Source organism: Bufo gargarizans, chromosome 2 (genome assembly GCF_014858855.1).
Source record: "Bufo gargarizans isolate SCDJY-AF-19 chromosome 2, ASM1485885v1, whole genome shotgun sequence".
Taxonomy (NCBI): Eukaryota; Metazoa; Chordata; class Amphibia; order Anura; family Bufonidae; genus Bufo; species Bufo gargarizans.
The window spans coordinates 176,338,163-176,363,029 of NC_058081.1; the positions used below are offsets into that span (position 1 = coordinate 176,338,163).

Consider the following 24,867-nt stretch of genomic DNA (forward strand, 5'->3'; position numbering starts at 1 on the left):
ACATGACTACTTATAAGGCTACGTTCACATCACCGTTCAGCCTTTCCGTTCTCCTGCTCCGTTTAGGAGCAGGAGAATGGAAAGGACGGATAACTGACGCCAAACGGAGTCAAACGGAGCCCTTAGGACCCCATAGACTATAATGGGGTCCGTTATGTTTCCGCTCAGAAGATGATTTTTAAGCGGAGACAAAAGTCCTGCATGCACAACTTTTGTCTCCGCTTAAAAATCATCTTCTGAGCGGAAACATAAGGGACCCCATTATAGTCTATGGGGTCCTAAGGGCTCCGTTTGACTCCGTTTGGCGTCAGTTATGTGCCTTATCCGTCCTTTCCATTCTCCTGCTCCTAAACGGAGCAGGAGAACGGAAAGGCTGAACGGTGATGTGAACGAAGCCTTAGACTATGTGATTCCTTACCTTGATACTTCACATTAGTTACCTAAATAATCTCCTCTTTAGTCTAAACTCACATAGAACTTGCTTTCAAACTGTATGTGAAATCAGGAATGAAAATGAAATTAAGGTATGCCAGCACTATCAGCCATACTTTGTGCCAGTATATAAAATACACAGTCAAAAACTATGGAAAACAGGAGACTGCTTTATTTCTAATGGTGAAGAATTCCAGATGTATTTGTTTTTTGTTAGGTTCTTCAGGGGTATAAAATATGTCTTTCATTTCCTCTGTCTAAAGGTCTAGGTTTTGATGTTTCTGGATGTATTGTACAGTTTTACTGGTTCCAGGAGAAATGTACTTGTAGCATTACAATGAATTTAAATTTTAAGTCCAAAAGTTTATCATAGTTTATAATAATATTACATACAGTACATCCAAGATTTGAAGCAATCAAAGATTCCCAAATATAAACCTAATTAAAGTAAAAATCTGATGATTCGGGTGTTTTTAGTTAGACCTACTATATATACTGTATCGTCTTACATCACAGTAATACCTGTAATACTAATAGTAAGACTAATGATTCAAGAATGGGTAAAGTTTATCTTTAGAAGTATTTGGGTTAAAGTGTACATAAACTTATAGGAAATAGTCTAAAAATAATATTTGCAATGCACTTTTATTGTTATTTTTTTTATTTTCAGGTGCTTTACAATCTGTACACATATACTCTACTGTGTATGGGAGTACAGACTCTCTCCCTGCAGCCGTACTGTAAGCACTGAAGCTGATATAAGACATTGCACTCCTGCCCGTGCCCACTCTCCAACACCTGACTTGGAACTTGTATCCAAGGCTGTAGAGAGCAGCTCTGGTACAAAAAGGAGTAGCGCAGTTCTATGGAGCTCCTCCTGCCTGTACAGTGCTTAAAGTATGGGCCACAGGGACAGTCCATACTCCCATACAGAGCAACGTATGGGTGTACGGATTCTAAAGCGTAAATAGGCACCTAAATTTCAGGTGCCTTTTCACATGAAAAAGTTAAAAAACAATAAATAAAAATGAAAGTGCGTTATCAATATTATTTTTAGACTATTTCCTACAAGTATTAATAAAGTGTACCTAAAAGTCTAGTTACACTTTAAGGGGGCACGTCTATGCTTTGAACTCTTCGAAATCTAGGTGATTACAGTATACATATTTGAGTTTTAAAGGCTATAGATGCCTTTGGGAGCATTTCTTTTACTGAAATGCATGTGTTTTTACCTAAAAAAACATTCTTGTTTATTAAACAAATGCTTTGTTTGGCTTCTGCAGCTTTTATGTTTCACAGTACATAGCAGGCAGCAGAATGCTGTCCATAGTGAAATCAGTCAGAGAGCTCATCTGGTGGCTCAGTCTCCTTGCTTCTCTCTCTCTCTCTCTCTCTCTCTCTCTCTCTCTTCTCCTGAACAATCTTCTAATCTTATTTATGACATCAAACTAAATAAGCAAAAATGATTAATCAACAAAGCATCACTAACAAATACTCATGTATAGTGTATATAGTTTACATTTGTGTTGAGTGTGTAAACCTTAAATTGTTGTCCCATCGCGATAACCCTTGTACAGTATATATGTTCAGTTGAGGTACATTGTAGGAATATCATAGATGGAAGTCAGTACCCTCCTCAATGAGACAAAGCAGACCACTCATCAAATAAGACTGGAGTCTTGGGCTACTTTCACACTTGTGTTGTTGTTTTCCGGTATTAAGATCCAGCAGAGAATCTCAATACTAGAAAAAAATGTTTCCAGTTACTTCTCATGCATTCTAAAGGGAAAGAGATCCGTTCAGGATGCATCAGGATGTCTTCCGTTCCGGCAGCATTCCATTTTGTGACTGGACACAAAACCGTTGCAAGCTGATCCGGCACTGTAAACAATGTAACTCAATGGTGACAGATCTGTTTTATTAGGATCCTAAAAAACAGGGTCCGTCACCCATTGATTTTCAATGTATTTATTGACGGATCCGTTTTTTTCCCCGTTTTGATTTCACACAACCGCATCCTTATGGAACGCATGCGTCCTGATGTGCAAAATCAAAATGGATCCCTTTCCAAATTAACAACACAAGTGTGAACGTAGCCTTAGGAGACGGATCTATGGTAGTGGCCAAATTGAAGGGTGTGCCTGTGAGGACTCAACCTCTTTACCATATTGTGTAGGCAGAAATCATTCCTTCAGTTACCTAAGCACGCTATGATATCATTTGGCAAAAATTCATCTTCTCTCTTCAGTAAAGAAACTAAAGCACAACAAATATGTTTTTAATTCAGAGCTTTACAGACAGACAAAAATCTGATGTCTGAACCTTTGTAGCCTGACAAGAAAATATGCATAAAAATAGCACCTGAGTTAGATTTTGGCCGGTTTATCTGGTTCGAAGATTTATTCCTTCGAGAGGAGCAACAAATCATTTCTTGGTCAAGAAAACCTGCACATGTGATAGAGTGGATCTCAAATATTTGTGAAGGAAATTTAAAGTGGGAATGAAATATGTACTGTACTATATCAGCAGCATATGAAAGTAGTTACAGTAGATCCTGGCTCAAGGAGTACAATCATTCTAGGGTAGTCAGATACCCAGACATACAATATGAAGAGTAAATCTAATGCATGTCTTGAATAACCTAATTCAAGAATGGAATGTGTTTAATGGCCTTTAAAACGTAGAAGAATTTCTTTTGCATCTGAAGAGGAAGGGAGGGTGCTTGGTTACTCCAACACAGAAATAAGAATGGGACTACATGCAGGTGGCGGAGTTCAACATCAAGAATGTATAAACACAGCTGGAAAGTTTAACGTCTAACTCGGAGTAGCAGGAAAGTGCCAGGCAAACTCAATGTGTTCTCAGTCAGGACACTCCAGCAAGTAGTCAGCGAGTGGATGTAGGACTCACTTTGAGCAGGTGTAGATGACAGTGGGAAGTGCTGGCCTTGTGTCAGCCACACTTAATTTTAACATTAAGCAATGACTCCGATTCACTAGTCGTCTACTGACACTGTCTCATCCCGTCATGTGGATTATCTCAAGAATAATCATTGTTATCCATATCAGACCTTTGTGCATGTGGAAGCTAAGGAGTTTTACTCACCATAATTGATATTGACCTAAAATGTTTAACTTCCTGTGAGCTATCTGGTAGCATACACTGTAAAAAGTGATACAGGCATGAGAAAGTAAAGATCATGCATGATTCATATCATTCTTAAAGGGGTTCAGCAGTTTGCTTAAACTGATAATCTATCCTCTGGATAGATCATAAGTTTAAACAAACTGCAGAACCCCTTTAAGTATTAAAGAGAAAGTGCAGTGGCTCAATACTGATGATATATCTGCAGGATAGGTCAGCAATAACAGATCGGCAGGGGTGGGGACGTGTCTGACACCCGGGACCCCTGCCAATCAGCTGTTTGAAGGTGTGGTGTCACTCATACAAGCACTGCTTCCTCTTCAAAATTAATGAGTGCGACTACCCCTTCAAACAGTTGATCGGGAGCCGGAGCGCCATCAATCTGATATGGATGACCTATCCTAAGGATATGTATCGAAGAAGATGGGTCAGCACTGCGGTTTGCACGTGGTGCGCATGTCCAGGAAAGGCGTTTCACTAGTATATAGCGAAGAAGGACCGGTCCTTCTTCGCTCTATCCTGAGGATATGTCATCAATGTTAAGCTATTACACAACCACTTTATTTTCTTTCGAAATGTAGCTGGTGTATATTTACAGATATAGATGACATAGACAAAGTAAACTTATGCAAGCTGAAATTGCTCTTAATAGGATATCACATGTAAGGCATTCCCTTCAGCCAGATAGTGTCCAGCTCTGTACTGATGAGGGGCAAAAAGCCTGAAACAATGTAAATTGTCGACTGGTCTCTGGTTTGACTCATATGTTCTAATTTGCATATCATATATCTAGACAAAGAGACTTCTGGAATGCTGGTATGCATAGTTAGTTCTATAACCTATAGCCTACATATATCCTTAGTGTAATTCAAGGAGGTTTTTACCAGCCCAAGTACTGTACAGGAAAGTATATCTGTTACAATGTTACCTTCCTTAGTCACAAGGAAGCAAGTTTATATACCCCTTTATATGTAGTAGCCATATACAACCCCTTTAACTGGTGTAATGGATTCCTGTTATATAGAGAGAAAGTGAGAGCAATCCATTACACCATTTAAAGGTGTTTGGTTTCAAAAGGAAACCGGACAACTGGACTACAGTCAACATTTGACTGCTACATCTAATCACAGACCTCTTCAGTGCACCGCTGAAGCCAATGAGGGACGAGCGGGGAGAACCGGGGCAGAGGAACAGGATGTGTTGAGTAAGTAATCATCTAATCTTAAAGGGGTTGTCCACGTTATTTTTATTGATGACCTAAAAAAGATCGGACCCCTAATTATCTAATTTTGAGATCCTGATAATAGGTCAACAATAAAAATAACTTGTAGAACCCCTTTAATTACTGGTCAATTCTGGGTTGTCTGGTGTCCTCTTGAAACCAGACAACCTCTTTAATATCCAATACATAAAACAATTTAAATGCTAATTACCAATTTCAGTGATGCTCATTGTGCTGTACATTTGACATGTCTGTTTCTATTCTGGGGCTTTATAATATTATCTTGTCCTTTCAGATATATCAGAAATGTATGTACTATTAATGTCACCGCTCATAGTCCACATTCAGGTTAACCAATCATCTGCACAGACCAGGATTTCAACAGTCCAGACATAAACATCATCCATTAAAAATACTACATGTTGACACATTCTTCGCTCTTATCCAAATATTATCTATAAGCTGAAATACTTATTACGCTCTACAGTCAGTTTCTACATTGTAAATTTCCGCTGGCCCAGTTGGCCTCCATTGTATTTGCTTGACAGAAGAAAAGTTAATAAACACTTGAGGTTTTTCCAAATATTCCTGCTAGAGTATGTCCAGCGTGGTAACCAACTTTTATGCCTCACTGAATTCAAATAAAGATAAATGTTGACCAGGGATGTGGAAAACTTGACCTGTTTTGACCTATTACTTCCTGTATACAAATCTTATTCAAACCTAGGCAGGTTATGGTTATAGACTTTTTGCTATAATAAAGGCATTCCAAGTGAATTTGAAGTGATCAAAGGTTCACAAGTTGAAGGCTACACATCAGCCCATAGAAGGAATAGTCTCAAGAGAAGATAAAGAAACTATATCGAGGTGCAGTAAAGTGGATCTGTCACCGTATTATGCTGTCTCAATTGAGAGCAGCATATTACAAGGACAGGTCCATTATGCACAGGCTCGAACTGGACCACAGGAAAACAGGGAAGCCCCCAGTGGACTTCTGACAAAGGTGGGCCCCAGTCCCTCACCCCCTGCACAAGGAGCACATGGCACAGTAGACTGACCAAACCACATAAAGGCAGCGTACAGAATTTCAACCAGCCTAGATCCATATAAAAAAATTAGGTAGATTAACAAACCACTCAGTTTACTATTATTTCAAGTGGCTGAGATGACTTCTAGACTCTGATGCAAGCGCCAGAAGCTCAGGATGCAAAAACCACACCAAAACCATGAAAGGTCACTTACGCTTGAATGCCGGTTTTAGGGATACAGACAGCACACTGGTAGCGCAGATGAAGGTAGACACAGACAGGGTCGTAGTGATGACACAGAGCAGGCAGGCTGGATACTTCTCAGGAACAGAGACAAGGCAGATGGAGAGGGTTAACTCAAACACCAACATAACTGAAACTGGAAGTGCAGGACAACACAGGCAAGAAACAGGGAACCCAAAGCTTAGGCAGCATATTACTAGAGAAGGTGCCTTGAATACCCAGGGACTCCTAGCTATTCAAAGTGTGTGCACTGGCCCTTTAAGGGGCAAGACATGAGCACACATATGCCCTAAATGCACAGATACAAGCAGGCTGGAAGGGAGCGGGCAGGCCACAACCTGCAGAGGACAAGGCTGGGCAGCATGGTGAGAAGCATGGTGGGCACAGACCACCAAACCTAATAAGGATGAATAAAAGAAATACAAATTGTACTTTGTTTCCGGTCAGTAGTCCTATGGTGTTTCCTGAGTCACTTTCTAATCGATAGTCAAACTATTTGAGTTTATCTGAAAACTGCATTTCTGATGGAATAGTCTTTCTATAAATCAGCTGGTCTTGGATACAAAGTCCAATAAACCCAGACTTACTCCTTCCATTAACCTTTAGAGCCTGGAAACCAGCAGACAACTGTATCCCACCCAAACTGCAAGCAAGCCAGAAATATGATTCTTACAGAACAAGTAGCACTTACAGAAGTGTGCAAAGGTCAGAGATCACCCTTTCATTCTATTATTTATTGATTAATTTTTCAGACATACTCATCAGAAAATGGTCAAAAACATTTAACATTTAGTATAAAATTAAATCTAATTTATTTCCCCAGTTGTTATTTTTTAGCACCCTACTGCTACTTTAAATGGGGTTTCCCACAAAAAATATTCTACATTTTTCAAACCAGCACCTGGATCTGAATACTTTTGTAATTGCATGTAATAAAAAATGTAAGATATTCAGTGAAATCTATCCGTACAGTGCCAACCTGCTTGCTGATTTTTTCTAATTTCTTTGTCCTGCTCAGAGATGTAAGCACATGCTCAGTTCCATCCTTCAACTGCCACCAACTGCAGCAGAAAGGACATTCTCCCGAAAATGGAAACAACACTCAACTGCCAACTTGTAATAAATCTAGCAGAGCAACTGGAGAAATGGGGAGATCTCTGGATCCATGTGAGGTACAGGGCTGGGTCTAAGTTTGTTAGAAAGACACTGTCATGTACTATATGATGTCTGATTTTCATTTTTTACATTATTCATGGGATAACCCCTTTAACTCTTCTTTTGTTCTCACCTTATGAATAATGGGTTACAGCTGTAGCTTCACCCAAGATGTTCCTATAGTGTGACTGATATTAAAGATGGACATACACATGCATACAAACACACCTCCAGTGCCTTACTAACTTTGTCAGGTGTGGTCACTTTCACACAATTGTTTGTATTACTGTAAGGTGATTTTCTTGCGTTAACGCGTTTAGCCAATCAAAATTACATCCATAATTCAACAGCAAATTATGACAGCAAACTGCCACGAAAGTATAGATTTTTTGCTTAAAGGGGTTGTCTCACTTCAGCAAGTGACATTTATTATGTAGAGAAAGTTAATACAAGGCACTTACTAATGTATTGTGATTGTCCATATTGCTTCCTTTGCTGGCTGGATTCATTTTTCCATCTCATTATAACACTGCTCGTTTCCATGATTATGACCACCCTGCAATCCATCAGTGGTGGTCGTGATTGCACACTATAAGAAAAAGTGCTGGCCTATTTTGTGGCTGGGACTGTGGTAGCGACCATAGGTGAGCACGACCATCACTGATGGATTGCAGGGTGGTCCTAACCATGAAAACGACCAGTGTATAATGCGATGGAAAAATGAATCCAGCCAGCAAAAGAGGCAATATGGACAATTACAATACATTAGTAAGTGCCTTGTATTAACTTTGTCTACATGATAAATGCCATTTACTGAAGTAAGACAACCCCTTTAATATGTTTCTGATCTTCTCCGCTGATCCTGAAGAAGGTATAATGAGACAGAGACATAAATAGCTAATATATAAAAGGGTGGCCTCTGATATGATTCAACAATGCATTAGTTGAGTCTTAGCTTCAACTTCCGACTGTGCTATAAATGACAAAAGTTCCCATTGATTTCTCATGTTGGGGAAGTATATAATATGCAGAGGTATCCAGCAGATTATTAATAAAACTATATGGGGAAAATTGGCTTGTACATCACAGTTGTTTTTTTTGCCTTCCTCTGGATCAACTTCCAGGATGACAGGCCGAACTGGATGGACAAATGTATTTTTTCGGCCTTATAAACTATGTTACTACATATTGTCATGTTGATGTCTTTGTTGTAGCTAAACATGTTCTCGGATACTGCATCCAAATATACCATATGTCTTAGATTTGTCTGTCCAAAGGAGGGTGGAGGAAGATGCTATAACATAGTAGATGTTACCTGCAGTCCTATGTAACACCACAGATAATACACTGATAACTCTCGGAGTACTGATAATGTAGTAGATGTCACCTGCAGTCCTATGTAACACCACAGATAATAAGCTGATAACTCCCCGAGTACAGATAACTCTCTGAATACAGATAATGTAGTAGATGTCACCTGCAGTCCTATGTAACACCACAGATAATAAGCTGATAACTCTCTGAGTACAGATAATGTAGATGTCACCTGCAGTCCTATGTAACACTACAGATAACACAGTGATAACTCTGAGTATAGATAATGTAGTAGGCATCACCTGCAGTCCTATGTAACACTACAGATAACACATTGATAACTCTCGCATTACAGATAATGTAGTAGATGTCACCTGCAGTCCTATGTAAAACCACAGATAACACAGTAATAACTCTCTGAGTACAGATAATGTAGTAGGTGTCACCTGCAGTCCTATGTAACACTACAGATAACACAGTGATAACTCTGAGTATAGATAATGTAGTAGGCATCACCTGCAGTCCTATGTAACACTACAGATAACACATTGATAACTCTCGCATTACAGATAATGTAGTAGATGTCCCCTGCAGTCCTATGTAAAACCACAGATAACACAGTAATAACTCTCTGAGTACAGATAATGTAGTAGACGTCACCTGCAGTCCTATGTAACACTACAGATAACACATTAATAACTCTCTCAGTACAGATAATGTAGTAGATGTTACCTGCAGTCCTATGTAACACCACAGATAACACTGTGATAACTCTCTGTGTACAGCTAATGTAGTAATGTCACCTGCAGTCCTATGTAAACACAGTGATAACTATGTGAGTACAGATAGTACATGATGAATCTCCCCTTATATATGAGGCTTTACAAGGTAGGAATAATGTAGTGCTGGAGGCTCAGTGTACAAAATCCAACTGACTTTGCTAAGTTTATTTTCACTTGAAATACTGTTTAAATGAAGCTCCAATACTATTATGCCACAAATATTAAAGGGAATCTGTCACCAGTAGCCGCCTTATCCAGCTGTTTGCATAGACACGTAGCTGTGGTTCACCTGATTCATACGTTGTTGTTCTTTTGTTAATCTGAGGCTCCCTTGCTGATACTTTTTCTTAATAAATTAAGCCTTTGGTGCAATAAAGGTGTCACTGTTACTCTTGTTGCACCCAAGCGCCACTCTTTTCTGTGACCATCCCCTTCCTGGTTACTTTGATTGACAGGTCCACTCAGTGTCAAAGCAGCCGGGAAGGGGCTTCCCATAGAAAGGAGAGGAGCATGGGTGCAAAAAGAGCAATGGCGATGCCCTCACTGCGCCAAAGGTCTAACTTGCAAATTAAGCAAAAGTCTTTCACCAAATATGACCATTACAGACCACTCAGATCAGGTTCTCCATTACTTTCCCCAGATTACTATGGTACCTTTCATATTGCAGTCCATCGACGATTTGCTCCAAAAAACACTTTTATACCATATGGTAATTAGGTTCTGAAGGTGCCCAGGGGCGGCGTTCATACGGCCGGTGCCCAGGCCCCTGGGCGCTTTGCTTACCAAACCCCTCCTCTTTCACCCCTCTGGCCCGCCCTTGTTTAATCTAATTACCTCCTCCTCTCTGTCTGAAATCCCATGTCTCCGCCGCTCCACACATTCCCGGCGCGTGCGCACTGCATTGCCCATTATGGGCATAGAAACAGGGACTTTCAATGCGCATGCGCCAGCCTGCGCAACCCGATCCAGCAGGCGGAGGCACAGGATTTCAGACAGAGAGGAGGAGGTAATCAGATTAAACAAGGGCAGACCAGAGGGGTGAAAGAGAAGGGGTTTGGTAAGCAAAGCGCCGAGGGACCTGGGCACCCCTGGGCACCTTCAGAAACTAATAAAAGTGTTTTTTGGAGCAAATCGGCGATGGACTGCAATATGAAAGGTACCATAGTAATCTGGGGAAAGAAATGGAGAACCTGATCTGAGTGGTCTGTAATGGTCATATTCGGTGAAAGACTCCCTTTAACTGAGACTTAGATCAAGAAAAGAAAAAAAGCATTTTAATCTGGTGACCCACAGCAATGTCTATGAAGACAGTTATAGGGAGGTTGATGGTGACAGATTCCCTTTAACCTATTCTCCTGCAGTGTTAATCATGAGGAAGGCAAAAAAACTATCTTCCTTATCTTAGGGAGACATTCCTTCTCAAAATATGGCAATCAGATCATATCTAAGGAACTGAACCTCAGATCAAGAAAAGGAAAACAATGTTTTAATCCGGAGGACTACAGCTTTGGGTCTGTGAAAATAGTTGGATAGGGAGGTCACTGGTGGCAGATTCACTTAAAGGAAATGTGTCACCAAAAATGTTATCTGCCAGTTAAAACCCGATAGTAACACATTTTTTCTAATCAATTTTTTTTTATGATTACAGATTTTTTATTCTATTTCCTGATCATGATTATGGGGGGGCGGCCATCTTGCCTGAGCTGTTCCTAACAGCATTTAAAAAGCATTAAGAAAATTGCTTTACAGCAGCCACATGGGCCATAGACACAATGGACAGGACCTCATTGACTTCTATGGGAGAGCTTTCTGGGCCTGCTCTGTGACCTGTGCAGAGGTCACTGTACAAGGGAAGAACAGAGAAGATTTGACAATCATCTATTGTAAATGGTGGATCCTGTCTTATCTGTACACAGAGGTGATATCATTACAGGTAGGATTAGAATGACAAATAAGCAGGTAACTGCCCTACAGTGATCTGTACAGACCAAGAAGTGGCGCCTATTATTAGGCTTAGTGGCCAGTGTGGAAACTGCAAGATTTTAAGGGCTTTGTTTAAATATAGATATTGACATGGAAAATTAAAAAATCATCAAAAATTCTTTGAAATGTGATTTGAACAATAGGTCATTTTCTGATGACAGATTCCCTTAAAAAAAAAAAAAAGAAGAAAAAGAAAAAGAAAACTTTTACATGACGTACTCTTACTTTGTATCTCTATTCAAGTTTATTTGTACCAGAACAATACTAGATTATTCCACCTCTACTGACTTATTGTCTAAGCTGAGAGCATATCCAGTAAAAAGAGAATTATAAAATTACAGCATTTACTGGGCAACGCTGGTACTAGAAAATGATTAAAGCAGTATGTATTTGAACTGTGATATGTAAGCCATTGCCTGTCGCTATAGATATAAAGAAAACATTGCCCGTGAATCAAGGACAAAGACAGTCCACATTCTTGATGACATCCAGGCTTCTGCATTCCTTCAGCTCCAGGATTTCCTCTGCTTCAACCATACTCTACTTAAAGTCAGTGATGCGTCTTAGATTGTTTCCCTAATTGTTGCGTATCCTACTTTTTCTATAAGGTTACAGAAAAGGTCATTCTTTGCTAAGGCTGAATTTAAGGCAGCTTTCTAGAATGGGCCACCAGTGCTGAAGAACTGTAGAGCAGTGTGCTACACATGTGGGCTTTATGATGCGTGTTAGTACTCACTTGGGAACATCTTTTCAACCACAACTCTGAATTTCAAGTCCATGAACTGTGCATACATTTCTAAATGGAGGAAATGTGTGTGTCTGTTTCCCTGGGTGTGGAGTAAATGAACATAGAGTAATTATACGTTTTCAGTATTATTTAAAGCATGAACATTGGAGGCAGTATAAAATATATACAGTAATTTCTGTATATCAAATTTTTTTATTTGACATACATGAAATAACACACGTCTAGCTGTTTTTTCCTTTTTTGATTGCTGCATTCCAAAATGTATAACTTTAGTATTTTTCTGTCAATGTAAGTGGCTTTTTTTTTGAGGGACAAATTTTTTGTTGTTAATGACTCCATTTTGGGGTACACATAAATTACTGATTCATTATTATTATTATTTCTTTATTAAGGGTGATGGAAAAAACAGCAATACTACCAGTGAGTTTTTTGCAGGGTTCATTTTACGGCACAAATGACACAATAACTGTATGCTCTCAGTCAGCACGATTACAGAGATACCAAATGCTGTTATTTTAAGTTTTACTACTTTTAAAGGAAATTGCTTAAATCACATTTTTATGTTTAACATATTGTGAAAGAATTTTTGATGATGTTATTTTTAATTTTCCATGTACATATCTATATTTAAACAAAAACCCTAATATCAAGCAGTTTTCGGCCGCTAAGTCTAATAGTAGGAGCCACTTCTTGGTCTGCACATAAATTACTGATTCATTATTATTATTATTTCTTTATTAAGGGTGATGGAAAAAACAGCAATACTACCAGTGAGTTTTTTGCAGTGTTCATTTTACGGCACAAATGACACAATAACTGTATGCTCTCAGTCAGCACGATTACAGAGATACCAAATGCTGTTATTTTAAGTTTTACTACTTTTAAAGGAAATTGCTTAAATCACATTTTTATGTTTAACATATTGTGAAAGAATTTTTGATGATGTTATTTTTAATTTTCCATGTACATATCTATATTTAAACAAAAACCCTAATATCAAGCAGTTTTCGGCCGCTAAGTCTAATAGTAGGAGCCACTTCTTGGTCTGCACACTTAACTGCAGTTACCTGAACTAAGCTGTCCATAGCCAGGTAGTGGTAGTCATACTAATTATAAGTCAAAGGGTTATTTCCATCTAATAAAGTGACATCTCTCCAAGATCAAGATCATCCTTAAATGATGAAGTCCCTGAGTCCTCTTCAAATTTTTCTCTACACTGTGGATCTCCCAGTTTCCTGCATAAAAAACTTCACCAGGAACCATTCACTTGAATATGGCTGCTCTGAAGTTCCTTGCAAATCAGGCTACCGGGGTACTGCTGTTTAGGGACAGACAGTGTCGGGGATGCAGTTCTATGAAAGTGCTGTGGCCCCTTCATTCTCAAGATCGATGAAGGTCCCAAAGGTTGAGTTCCCACAGCTCATAAAGTGATGGCAACATCCTAGTGATATACCATCGCTTTACAAGTTGATAATAACTCTTTAATGGTATGCAACATTACAAAAAAGATCTGCCATAGCCGTCATTGACCCTTCAATAATACTAACTAATGCTACCAGTGTGAATAGACTATCTAGATTCTCAGTACAGTAGCTGATTGACGGAGGTCTAACACTAGTAACGCTGCAGTGACGAGCTCAGTCCACTACAAAGTTGATGGATCTATCTGCTTCTTGCGCCGTAGCTTTTGCCAAACAGCTGATCAGTGGGGTGCTGGGTGTCGAAACCAGGGGTGCACCACCAATGAGGCCAAGTGAGGCGATCAACTCAGGCAGCACCAGGTAGGGGCAAGAGGGGGCAGCAGAAGGACCATGGGCAATGAGCACTTAAATTGAGGCATAGGGGTTAGGCTAAGAAATTGGCATTGGGGGGGGGCGCCGTTTTAGTTTTCGCCTCAAGCAGCAGAAAGGCTAGGTGCACCCCTGGTCGGAACCCACCGATCAGCTTGTGATTACCTATATGCCATCACTTTTTACTTCTATCACACGTTATTTGATTATAATTCACTTTGGCTCCCTCAAAATTTTCAGCAACTTGACTTCATGCAGGTAGGTTTACATTTCCATGACACATGCAATTTAACAGCAGACATCACAGCCCACTTCATGACTTCTGATTACCTAGCAGACTTCCCTGATTCTGCCTTTCACTCTCGACATACCATTTAAATAGCTGAAACTATGATGATGGGCTTAGGTTAGAAACTTCATTATTACTACATGAAAATGGTTTTCTTAAGAAGTACTTCATGTGTGCAAATTGGAAATGTTGAGACCACCAAAAAACCCACAGTGCACTTCTGCCAGGCACATTCAGAAAATCGCTTATTTCCCGTTGTCTGTGATTTATTTGGTCAGACGGCAATTTTTTCCACCCGTGCGGTTTTAAAAGTATAAAATAACACACGATATATTTACTCTTGTCTTTTTAAATCTACAAAATATATAAAATGAGTTCCCCATCATTATATATTGTGGTAGGGTATTATTTTAAGGAGAGGAAATATTTTACAGAACACACATATATGGCTACAACATAAAGACGGTATTTAGACTTTTGGATTGATTGGTATAAGGAAATTCTTTTTATTTTACTCTCACTTTTTTCATTATATTTATGCTTAATGTGTATAAAGTTAGTGTTACAGAGAGGTTGGTCAGCTTCTATTACTAGCTGCACATGGTAACAACACAGTATTATTAAGCTATTGACAATGTCTAATAGTTTAATAAGAAAAATCCATGTTTACATACACGTCTTCTAAACTGTGTGCTGGCACTGCGCTGGGAACATGACTGCTGATGGAGGGGGATGGACTGCGCATGCGCTAGTTTCCCTGTTAGTTTCCAGTGTAACTGAATGGAGGCCTCTGATTGACAGAATCCTCCATCATAAGCCATGTTCCTAGCGCAGTGGCAGCACGCAGGTCAGGAGACTAGCCTCATGCATCTGCTGTAACCCAAGACACCCGGTCAATTTTTGGGGTCCCTGCATTCAACTGTGTCTGCGTCTACAGGACCTACCAGCGCCGGCTGTCTCGACAGTGTCGCTATAGACCTCAGCATCTAGGGAGTTAAAGAGCTATTCCGGTTTTAATGTTTACATTTATTTCTTTAGAGAATAGGCAGTTATACAATTTTCTAATATACATATATTTAAAATTTTGCTCTCAGACCATTTTAGGGTACTTTCACACTGGCGGCAGAGGATTCCGGCATCCGTCTATCCGGTGTCCGGATCCGGCATTTATTTTTTTCACTTTTTTTATGCGGTCTGAGCATGCACAGACCGCAATGTCGGATCCGTTTTGCCGGAACACTAATGCATGTCAGAAGGAAAAAAAAACGTTTCGGTCACGGTGGACCTTTGTCAGTGGTCATATTATCTGGAATAATATTGGATACATGTTCAGGGTTATTCGGATAGCAGAGATGACGTTACATAATCATAACAAAACAAAATCAATATCAATATATACAAGTCAAATTGAACACGGTTATAGCAGCAAGACGAAAAATGGTGTCCAATAACTTAACAAATATTATGAAGTATATTTTTCTCAAATACATATAGGCGCAAATACGACGGGTCCGTGGCATACGGTTTGTAAGGGTAATAATAGTAAAGTACCAGTATAGTAATGGTGGGAGTGACAGGGTTCAATCTGGAGCATGGTATGTTATATACTGTGGTACCACAAGTGCATCGCCGAGTACTACTGGTATATGCCGAATCGAGGACATTAGTCCATAATCTATAGTCCATACCCGATATCTTGCTGCTATAACCGTGTTCAATTTGACTTGTATATATTGATATTGATTTTGTTTTGTTATGATTATGTAACGTCATCTCTGCTATCCGAATAACCCTGAACATGTATCCAATATTATTCCAGATAATATGACCACTGACGAAGGTCCACCATGACCGAAACGTTTGGTCAGAAATATTCTGTTGTTAATGCTCTCATATACTGTATACCACGGGCGAATGGATGATGCAGAGATTATGAAATAAACTTCATTTAAATTGCAAAAAGAATAACCTGAGTGCCTCAATATTTTATTCTCATGATAAACGGCTTAACAAGCCCTTGATTGGCACCGGTGACACACTTGAACAGAGTGCGGTTCCTCATTTTACTATAAGATTACCCTACATGCAGGCTTAGCACGTGCACTCACATCTCTTGTGAGTCATTTACTATTGGTGTTTATTTAGGGTAAGGTATATGTAAGAACACACCATCCCCCCACACACACTAAATAAAGTTTTACACACACACACTCCCCTTTAGCGTTAGAAGATGGCCCGCCGGACGTTCTCCTCATCATCTAGTGATGATGATGAGCCCCTAAGGCGGCGAAGACGCTGACAGGCAGAGCCAGGAGCCCCCCATGCCATGGACCCTGTGGCCCACACTAGTATGAGCAGCCCTGGGGCTCATACTAGTTTTCCTGCCCACCAGGCAAGTCCACATGAGCCCCCTACCGGTGAACTTGCTTGGAGTACACCAGAGGAATTTGAGCCCCGTGATTCCTGACTTTGTTGGCCAACCAGGAATCCAGATTCCTACAGTGGGCTTCACTGAATATGACTTTTTTTTGTTTTTTCTTCAGTGACCACTTTGTGAATATGATGGTGGAGCAAACAAACTTGTTCGCCCAACAGTTTATTGCTCAACACCCGGGCTCCTTTTTGGCTGGGTCCGGTGGCTGGACTCCGATCAGTGCAGCCGAAATAAGGATGTTTTGGGGGCTCGTGCTGCACATGGGCCTAGTAAAAAAAAACTGTCAGGCAGTATTGGCGAGGGACATCCTCTACCAGACCCCACTTTACTGTATGGCCATGACACGTTGCCGTTTTGAGGCCATCCGGAATTGCCTGCATTATGCAGATAATGCAGCATGTCCCCCCCAAATCAGGCCAGTCATCGATCACTTCGGGGCCAAATTTTCGGAGGCCAATGTACCTGGAAGTGATGTCGCTGTTGACAAGTCTCTCATTGCTTTCAAGGGGAGACTCAGTTTCCGCCAGTACATTCCCACTAGGTATGGCGTGAAGCTGTACAAACTTTGTGAGAGTACCTCAGGGTACACTTACAAGTTTCATGTGTATGAGGGGCGAGATTACCGTATTGAACCCCCAGAATGTCCCCCCACTCTGGGTGTTAGTGGGAAACTTGTGTAGGACCTTATGCACCCACTGCTAGATAAGGGTTACCACCTGTAAGTGGATAACTTTTATACTAGTATCTCCTTGTTCCAGTCCATCGCCGCCAGATCCACTTCCGCTTGTGGGACAGTGCGGAAAAGTCAACGAGGCCTCCCTACCCATCCCCTCCATGTACCTATCCCCAGGAGTGAGACCCGTGCCCTTACCAGTGGAAACCTGTTGCTGGTCAGCTATAAGGACAAGAGGGATGTCCTTGTACTGTCCACAATTTACGGTAACGGCATCACCCCAGTCCCTGTGCGAGGTACCGCGGCACCGGTCCTCAAGCCCGATTATATCATGTACCTTCAGGGGTCTATTTTCCTAAATGGTGTGCCATGTGGGCGTTTCTTGCTGTTCTGGTACCATGGGGGCTTCCTAAATGTGACATGCCCCCCAAAAAACATTTCAGCAAAATTTTCTGTCCAAAATCCCAATGGCGCTCCTTCTCTTCTGAGCCGTGTAGTTCACCCACAGATCACTCTACATCCACATTTGAGGTATTTTCTGACTCGGGAGAAATTGGACTACAAATTTTGTGGTGCTTTTTCTCCTTTTAACACTTGTAAAAATGAAATAAAAGGGGCTAAAAAAAATGTTAGTGTAAAAAAAAAAGGGATTTTGAATTTTCTCCTCTACTTTGCAGCTATTTCTGTGAAACACTTAAACGGTTAACCAACTTTCTGAATGTTATTTTGAATACTTTGAGGGGTGCAGTTTTCATAATGGGGTCATTTATGGGGAATTTCTTACATAAAGACCCTCAAATTCACTTCAAAACTGAACTGGTCCCATAAAAAATAAGATTTTAAAATGTTCATGAAATTTTTTTTAAAATTGCTGCTTAACTTTAAAGCCCTCTAACATCTTCAAAAAGTAAAAACATGTCAACTTTATGATGCCAACATAGAGTATACATATTGAGTATGCACATCAATATACAGGTCCTTCTAAAAAAATTAGCATATTGTGATAAAGTTCATTATTTTCTGTAATGTACTGATAAACATTAGACTTTCATATATTTTAGATTCATTACACACCAACTGAAGTAGTTCAAGCCTTTTATTGTTTTAATATTGATGATTTTGGCATACAGCTCATGAAAACCCCAAATTCCTATCTCAAAAAATTAGCATATCATGAAAAGGTTCTCTAAACGAGCTATTAACCTAATCATCTGAATCATTTAATTAACTCTAAACACCTGCAAAAGATTCCTGAGGCTTTTAAAAACTCCCAGCCTGGTTCATTACTCAAAACCGCAATCATGGTCCAGAAGGCCATCATTGACACCCTCAAGCAAGAGGGTAAGACACAGAAAGAAATTTCTGAATGAATAGGCTGTTCCCAGAGTGCTGTATCAAGGCACCTCAGTGGGAAGGAAAAAGTGTGGCAGAAAACGCTGCACAACGAGAAGAGGTGACCGGACCCTGAGGAAGATTGTGGAGAAGGACCGATTCCAGACCTTGGGGGACCTGCGGAAGCAGTGGACTGAGTCTGGAGTAGAAACATCCAGAGCCACCGTGTACAGGTGTGAGCAGGAAATGGGCTACAGGTGCCGCATTCCCCAGGTCAAGCCACTTTTGAACCAGAAACAGCGGCAGAAGCGCCTGACCTGGGCTACAGAGAAGCAGCACTGGACTGTTGCTCAGTGGTCCAAAGTACTTTTTTCGGATGAAAGCTAATTTTGCATGTCATTCGGAAATCAAGGTGCCAGAGTCTGGAGGAAGACTGGGGAGAGGGAAATGCCAAAATGCCTGAAGTCCAGTGTCAAGTACCCACAGTCAGTGATGGTCTGGGGTGCCATGTCAGCTGCTGGTGTTGGTCCACTGTGTTTTATCAAGGGCAGGGTCAATGCAGCTAGCTATCAGGAGATTTTGGAGCACTTCATGCTTCCATCTGCTGAAAAGCTTTATGGAGATGAAGATTTCATTTTTCAGCACGACCTGGCACCTGCTCACAGTGCCAAAACCACTGGTAAATGGTTTACTGACCATGGTATCACTGTGCTCTATTGGCCTGCCAACTCTCCTGACCTGAACCCCATAGAGAATCTGTGGGATATTGGGAAGAGAAAGTTGAGAGATGCAAGACCCAACACTCTGGATGAGCTTAAGGCCGCTATCGAAGCATCCTGGGCCTCCATAACACCTCAGCAGTGCCACAGGCTGATTGCCTCCATGCCACGCCGCTTTGAAGCAGGCATTTCTGCAAAAGGATTCCCGACCAAGTATTGAGTGCATAACTGAACATAATTATTTGAAGGTTGACTTTTTTTGTATTAAAAACACTTTTCTTTTATTGGTCGGATGAAATATGCTAATTTTTGGAGATAGGAAATTTGGGTTTTCATGAGCTGTATGCCAAAATTATCAATATTAAAACAATAAAAGGCTTGAACTACTTCAGTTGGTGTGTAATGAATCTAAAATATATGAAAGTCTAATGTTTATCAGTACATTACAGAAAATAATGAACTTTATCACAATATGCTAATTTTTTTAGAAGGACCTGTATAATTTATTTGGCATGTCCATTTTGCTTACAAGCAGAGAGTTTCAAAGTTAGAAAAATTCTAAATTTTCTATTTTTTCATGAAATTTTGGCATTTTTCACAAAGAAATGAGGTAAGTATCGGCAAAAATTTACCACTAACATAAAGTTGAATATGTCACGGAAAAACAAACTCGGAATCAGTATGATAGATAAAAGTATCCCAGAGTTATTAATGCATAAAGTGACACTGGTCCTTAAGGTGAAAATGAGCCCGGTCCTTAAGGGGTTAAGTGGCCACCATCAGGGTTATCTTTGATGTTGGCTGTTACAGCAGGAGCCAGGCTTCAGTCAGTGCCGGGTTCCTGAGGTGATCCAGAGAGCCGTATCAGAGCAATCAGCGCAGCAGTTACAAAATTACAGCTACCTTCATAAATGATTACTTTAAATGATGCTTAGACAAACCTTTTATAATTATGGCCTATCCTCAGGAGTCACTTTGATGAGAGCCGTGCTGCAGTACACAATGGACAAAGCACCGGAGGTTCTCCCAACAGCTGATTGTGAAAGGCTGGGTTGTCAAACCACCACCAATCAGATATAAATGGCCAATCCTGAGGACAGGCCATCAATAAAAAAAAGGACTGGACAACCCCTTTAAGGTTATTTACTTGAGAGGCTAACATCATTTGGTGTACAGTTTAGGGCACCAGATGTACAGTTTTTGCAACTAGTGTACAAGAAAAGTCAGTTTAGGGGTGAACTTATTACTATGTATAAAAATATCAAAGACCACTATAGAGATACGTCTAATCATCTATTTATACACAGACCGTAACTATAAAATGTGGGCACCTACTAGATCAGGAAGAAAGAGGCTTTCTACACCAACATAGTCAGTGATTATTTACTGTAAGAGTCAGACTCTGAAAATCTCTACCAAATGAACTAATTAATTGACAGAGTTTAAGAAAGGATGAAACGAAAACCACAACAGACATCAATGATGTGAAATGTCCGTCATTTTGATGGTATGCAGCATAATTTTTCCTGTAAAAAAGCCAAAATCTGGCTCCTAGTGGTGCCTCCAACACAGATGTCACTATAGCCTTATAATTACTAGATTACTAGAGATAGGTCGTTGTACCCAAGATTAGTTGAGATATTTTGAGTCACAGAATTTCTCCCTAAGTTGAGAAAAATAGTTTTTTCTACCTTTCTCATGAATTAAACTGCACAATGGGTTATAGGGAATCCGTCACCACCGACCTCCCTGTCCAACTGTCTCCATGGACACGTAGTTGCGGTTATCCTGATTAAAATGCCTTTTTTTGTTTTGTTGATCTGAGGCTCCGTGATGACAGTTTTTGTTATTATGCAAATTAGCACTTTGGTGCAATGAGGGCATCAACATTGCTATTGTTGCACCCAAGCTCAGCTCCTTTCCGTGGCCACCCCCTCCCTTGCATAATTCGAGAACGGAGCCTCAGATCAACAAAAGAAAACCAGTGTTTTAATCAGGTGAACCACAGCTATATGTCTATGAAAACAGATTGTTAAGGAGGTTGCTGGGGACAGATTCTCTTTAAATTAGATGGACTGTCTTTTGTCATCCTTACTATTTTATCTGCTAGTTGCCTCCAGCACACACTGAATGAGATGGGTTACAAGGGCGGACTGGGGACCTAAAGTGGTAAAAAAATAAAAGTGGCCCCATGTTGTAGGCGAATCCAAATTAATAGAAGGCGGGGCAACACATATGGGTGGTGTCAGCAACACCATAGTGCAAAATACCGTCCCAGCAGAACCAAATACTACAGTATAGCACAATACTGCCCCAAAAGCTGTCCCTGTGGTGGCCATCAATAGCAGCCATTTTCTATCCTCCTACAGTTGTCTCTGATTAAGAAATGGAGAAGGGGGCTTAGCAGGTGAGATGCGGGCCACAGAAATTGAATTCAGGAGAGGTATGTACGGTCTTTTCCTTGTAGAGTCTATGGCCACTCTGCCCCAGATGGGTTGTCTATATAATACACAGATATCCTGGGTCTTCCAGAGATAGAGATGCTCTTTGTAGTTGTACCCAAAAAGGATTACACTATTGTCCTTTAGTCTTTAGTCCTTATACATCAGCTAAAAGGCTTGAAAATTATTATTTTGTTTCTGTTACACTACATGTTATCAACTGGGTTATGTCATGGTTATATAGTTTAGTACTTCTCCATGCTCAGAAATTCTAAAGATCTAAGATCAACATTACCTTAAAGGGGTTCTCCGGGTAAGTACTAACCTGTGTACAGCAGATGCTTTGAGTAGTACCTAACCTTCAGTTGCTCTGCCGATTCCACAACCTGAGGAGCAGACCCTATCGCAATGACAGAGTTAGAGCCTGCAGACAGTCGGATGGTCAGATGATCCCAGTCGGGATAGCGGAATCAGTGGAGAGACAGAAGGGTAAGTATGGTCAACGTGTCTGAAAGAGACTTTTTATGTACAGACCTGGATAACCCCTTTAATAAACTGTACAACATAACAGTTTCTCCATGTTATTGAGAGCGATGATGTGCTCTTAGATACAAAGCAGTGTGATTGATTAGTCTGATAGAATGCATGTATTTTGCACTTACATCCTTATTGCACAGCTTATACTGTTTGTAGACTCCAGTGCACGTGATAGCTGTAGTTCCACGCTGTCCTTGTGGATTACCTCTGAGCAGATTGAGAGATGCTCCCTGAACAGGAGAATCAGGGAAGACATTTTGAGATATTGGTTGAGTCTGAGAAGGGGAAGGCAGCCACTTATTTGCTGAAGGATGTGCAGACCTAATTGAAGGATTAAGACCTTCTTGGTGAATGTTACCAATGCTGGAGTAACGATTCTGCGCTACGATTTGTCCGTTGGTAAACTGTCTTCCGGTCTGGAGCTGTCTCCTTTTTCTTGGTGTGTCTTGACCTGTGTCACTTTGCAGAGGTAAAACGTAAGGAACTTTTCCATATCCGTAAGATCCTGGACTGACTGGAGTCCTTGTCCGGTTTCTAAATTAGAACAAACAAAAGTATAAAATACATACCACTAGATACAAAGTCTTCAACAGATTGCATGATTTAAAATGAAGGCAAATAAATAACACCACTATACAAAATTAATACAAGCAGTATTTTGTGTTTTTTTTTTTCTCTCTATTAGCACATACTGGTTTTACTTATTTCATTACATACATATGTTTGTTGAATACGCAATACAATAAAATGTCCTGAAGATTACTAATACATTATTAAACATTGGCTTGGAAGTCAATCATAATACAAGTGCCCTTTAAAAATGACATTACATGAATTGCATGGTGTAAGCTGTTAAACGTGAAACAAAAACATGTCTGATGACGGCTCGATGGATGCCATGTGTCAGACATGTGTCGGCCATCCATCGGACATATGTTACCCAATACATTTATTCTTTATAAGAACTACAGCTTTAACGCATGGGTTTCTTCAGAGAGACCCAGGCTACTGCAGACAATGAACAACTCCCTCGATCTCCACGTAGGGGTGCTGCGCAGCACTCCAGGGGAAAGCCATCTCAGATGCCATGGTCACAATTGACCATGGCATCTGAGGTGTTAAATGTCTGAAATTGGCAAGTGTCTGCTGTTTAAAACAGCTGAAACGGGATGGCTATTGGCGGGCACCATCTTAAAAGACTTGACTTCTGCCATACATGTACAATGGCAGTCAGGAAGGGATTTTGAAGGCCTTCCCAAGATATGTCGTCAATAGCAAATTCTCGGAAAACCACTTAAAATGAACAGATACAGCTATGTTCATAAGTGACTGATTTTTATTACAGACTGAAAATCCATCCCATACATCTGAATATAAAAATGAGACACACGTACTGCAGAAAAAAGCTCCACTCAGAAGTATGGAACTGATTTTCAGTTGCTAAAATTTCAGTGCCGCCATGGTCATTCTGAATAAACACATTACCACTCCTTTGCTTGCCAAATATATATGGTGACGGTGACCCACAGGTGCATTTCCCCTTCTAAAGTGTTACTATGATTTGGCTTTCATTCTGCTTGTGTCCCTGACACATTTTACAGGGGTAATGGATGAGCTGTATAATGTATAGCATGCAGTTCACACATACGTAAAAACGGCTTTCAGCTGGGCTACTTTTGCATTCAGATGTTTTAACTTTTGGTGAGTGAATGTACCAATATTTTATAGCCATAAGCTGGTCCAGGCTCCTCACATATAAACAGCAGAGACCTTCATTTACACAATAGCCGATTCCATTTACCAATGTGCTAGATATCGCTCAATTTATGATAATCTAACAATAAAGCAAAAAAGCTATAGAGAATTCTCTGCGGATTCCTCATCAATCAATCAATCAAATGTGTCAGCGGGGCCACATTTACTGAGCTTGATGACACTTTTCCCACTGTAATTATCTTGATATATTCTTTGGAAGCTACAGTGGGTAAGAATGTGCTAATATGTCAGGCAGCAGGGACTAGGAACATGTAGAAGATTGTCTAACTTTCTCCCACCATGTACATAGCAAGTCAACAAGCTCCACCCTGTGGATCTAAACACATACCTAACAGAAATGTCCTGAATGACGGTGCCTTTACCTTATAAGCCATGATAAACCATATTAGACTGAAGGGCAGCATGTGGTTAACCAACATTAGGTTATCACTAAATATTTATAAGGAGTCTGTTAGGAGTTTTCACAATGCTAAACTGTTGACAGCACTAGGCAGAGGATGGGGAGAGTAGTACAAGCATACCGGTAATGGAGCTTTTATCATCAGGAGTAGTGAGAACGTGAAATTTTATTCTGCAAGTTCTCAGAAGGCGGAGCTTCAATATGAAGTGCTCTCTGCACTGAGCTGCTTCACAGCCTCTCCCCTCGGCTCTGAGTGACAACTTTTGTTGTTTTCTGGTTGGATGCTACAGCTGTCAGTCAAAGTAGAGGGGCTGTAGAGCAGCTGAATGCAGAGAGGACTGCACAGTTAAAGTGCAACTCATTTTGGTTTAAAGATTCTGCTTAGCAAAGTTCCAAGTGTCAGTCTTCAGAGTTTTACTGTGCGC

General features: G+C 40.4%; 1 protein-coding gene across 1 annotated transcript in view; it reads right to left on the reverse strand.

Moving 5' to 3' along the window:
- THSD4 (thrombospondin type 1 domain containing 4) overlaps nt 1-24,867 on the reverse strand; it is a 720,353-nt gene that overhangs the window by 498,099 nt on the left and 197,387 nt on the right. The window contains exon 5 of the mRNA XM_044279718.1: nt 22,392-22,800. Within this exon, the coding sequence (XP_044135653.1) occupies nt 22,392-22,800 (409 nt within the window). The remainder of the gene's footprint in view (nt 1-22,391; nt 22,801-24,867) is intronic.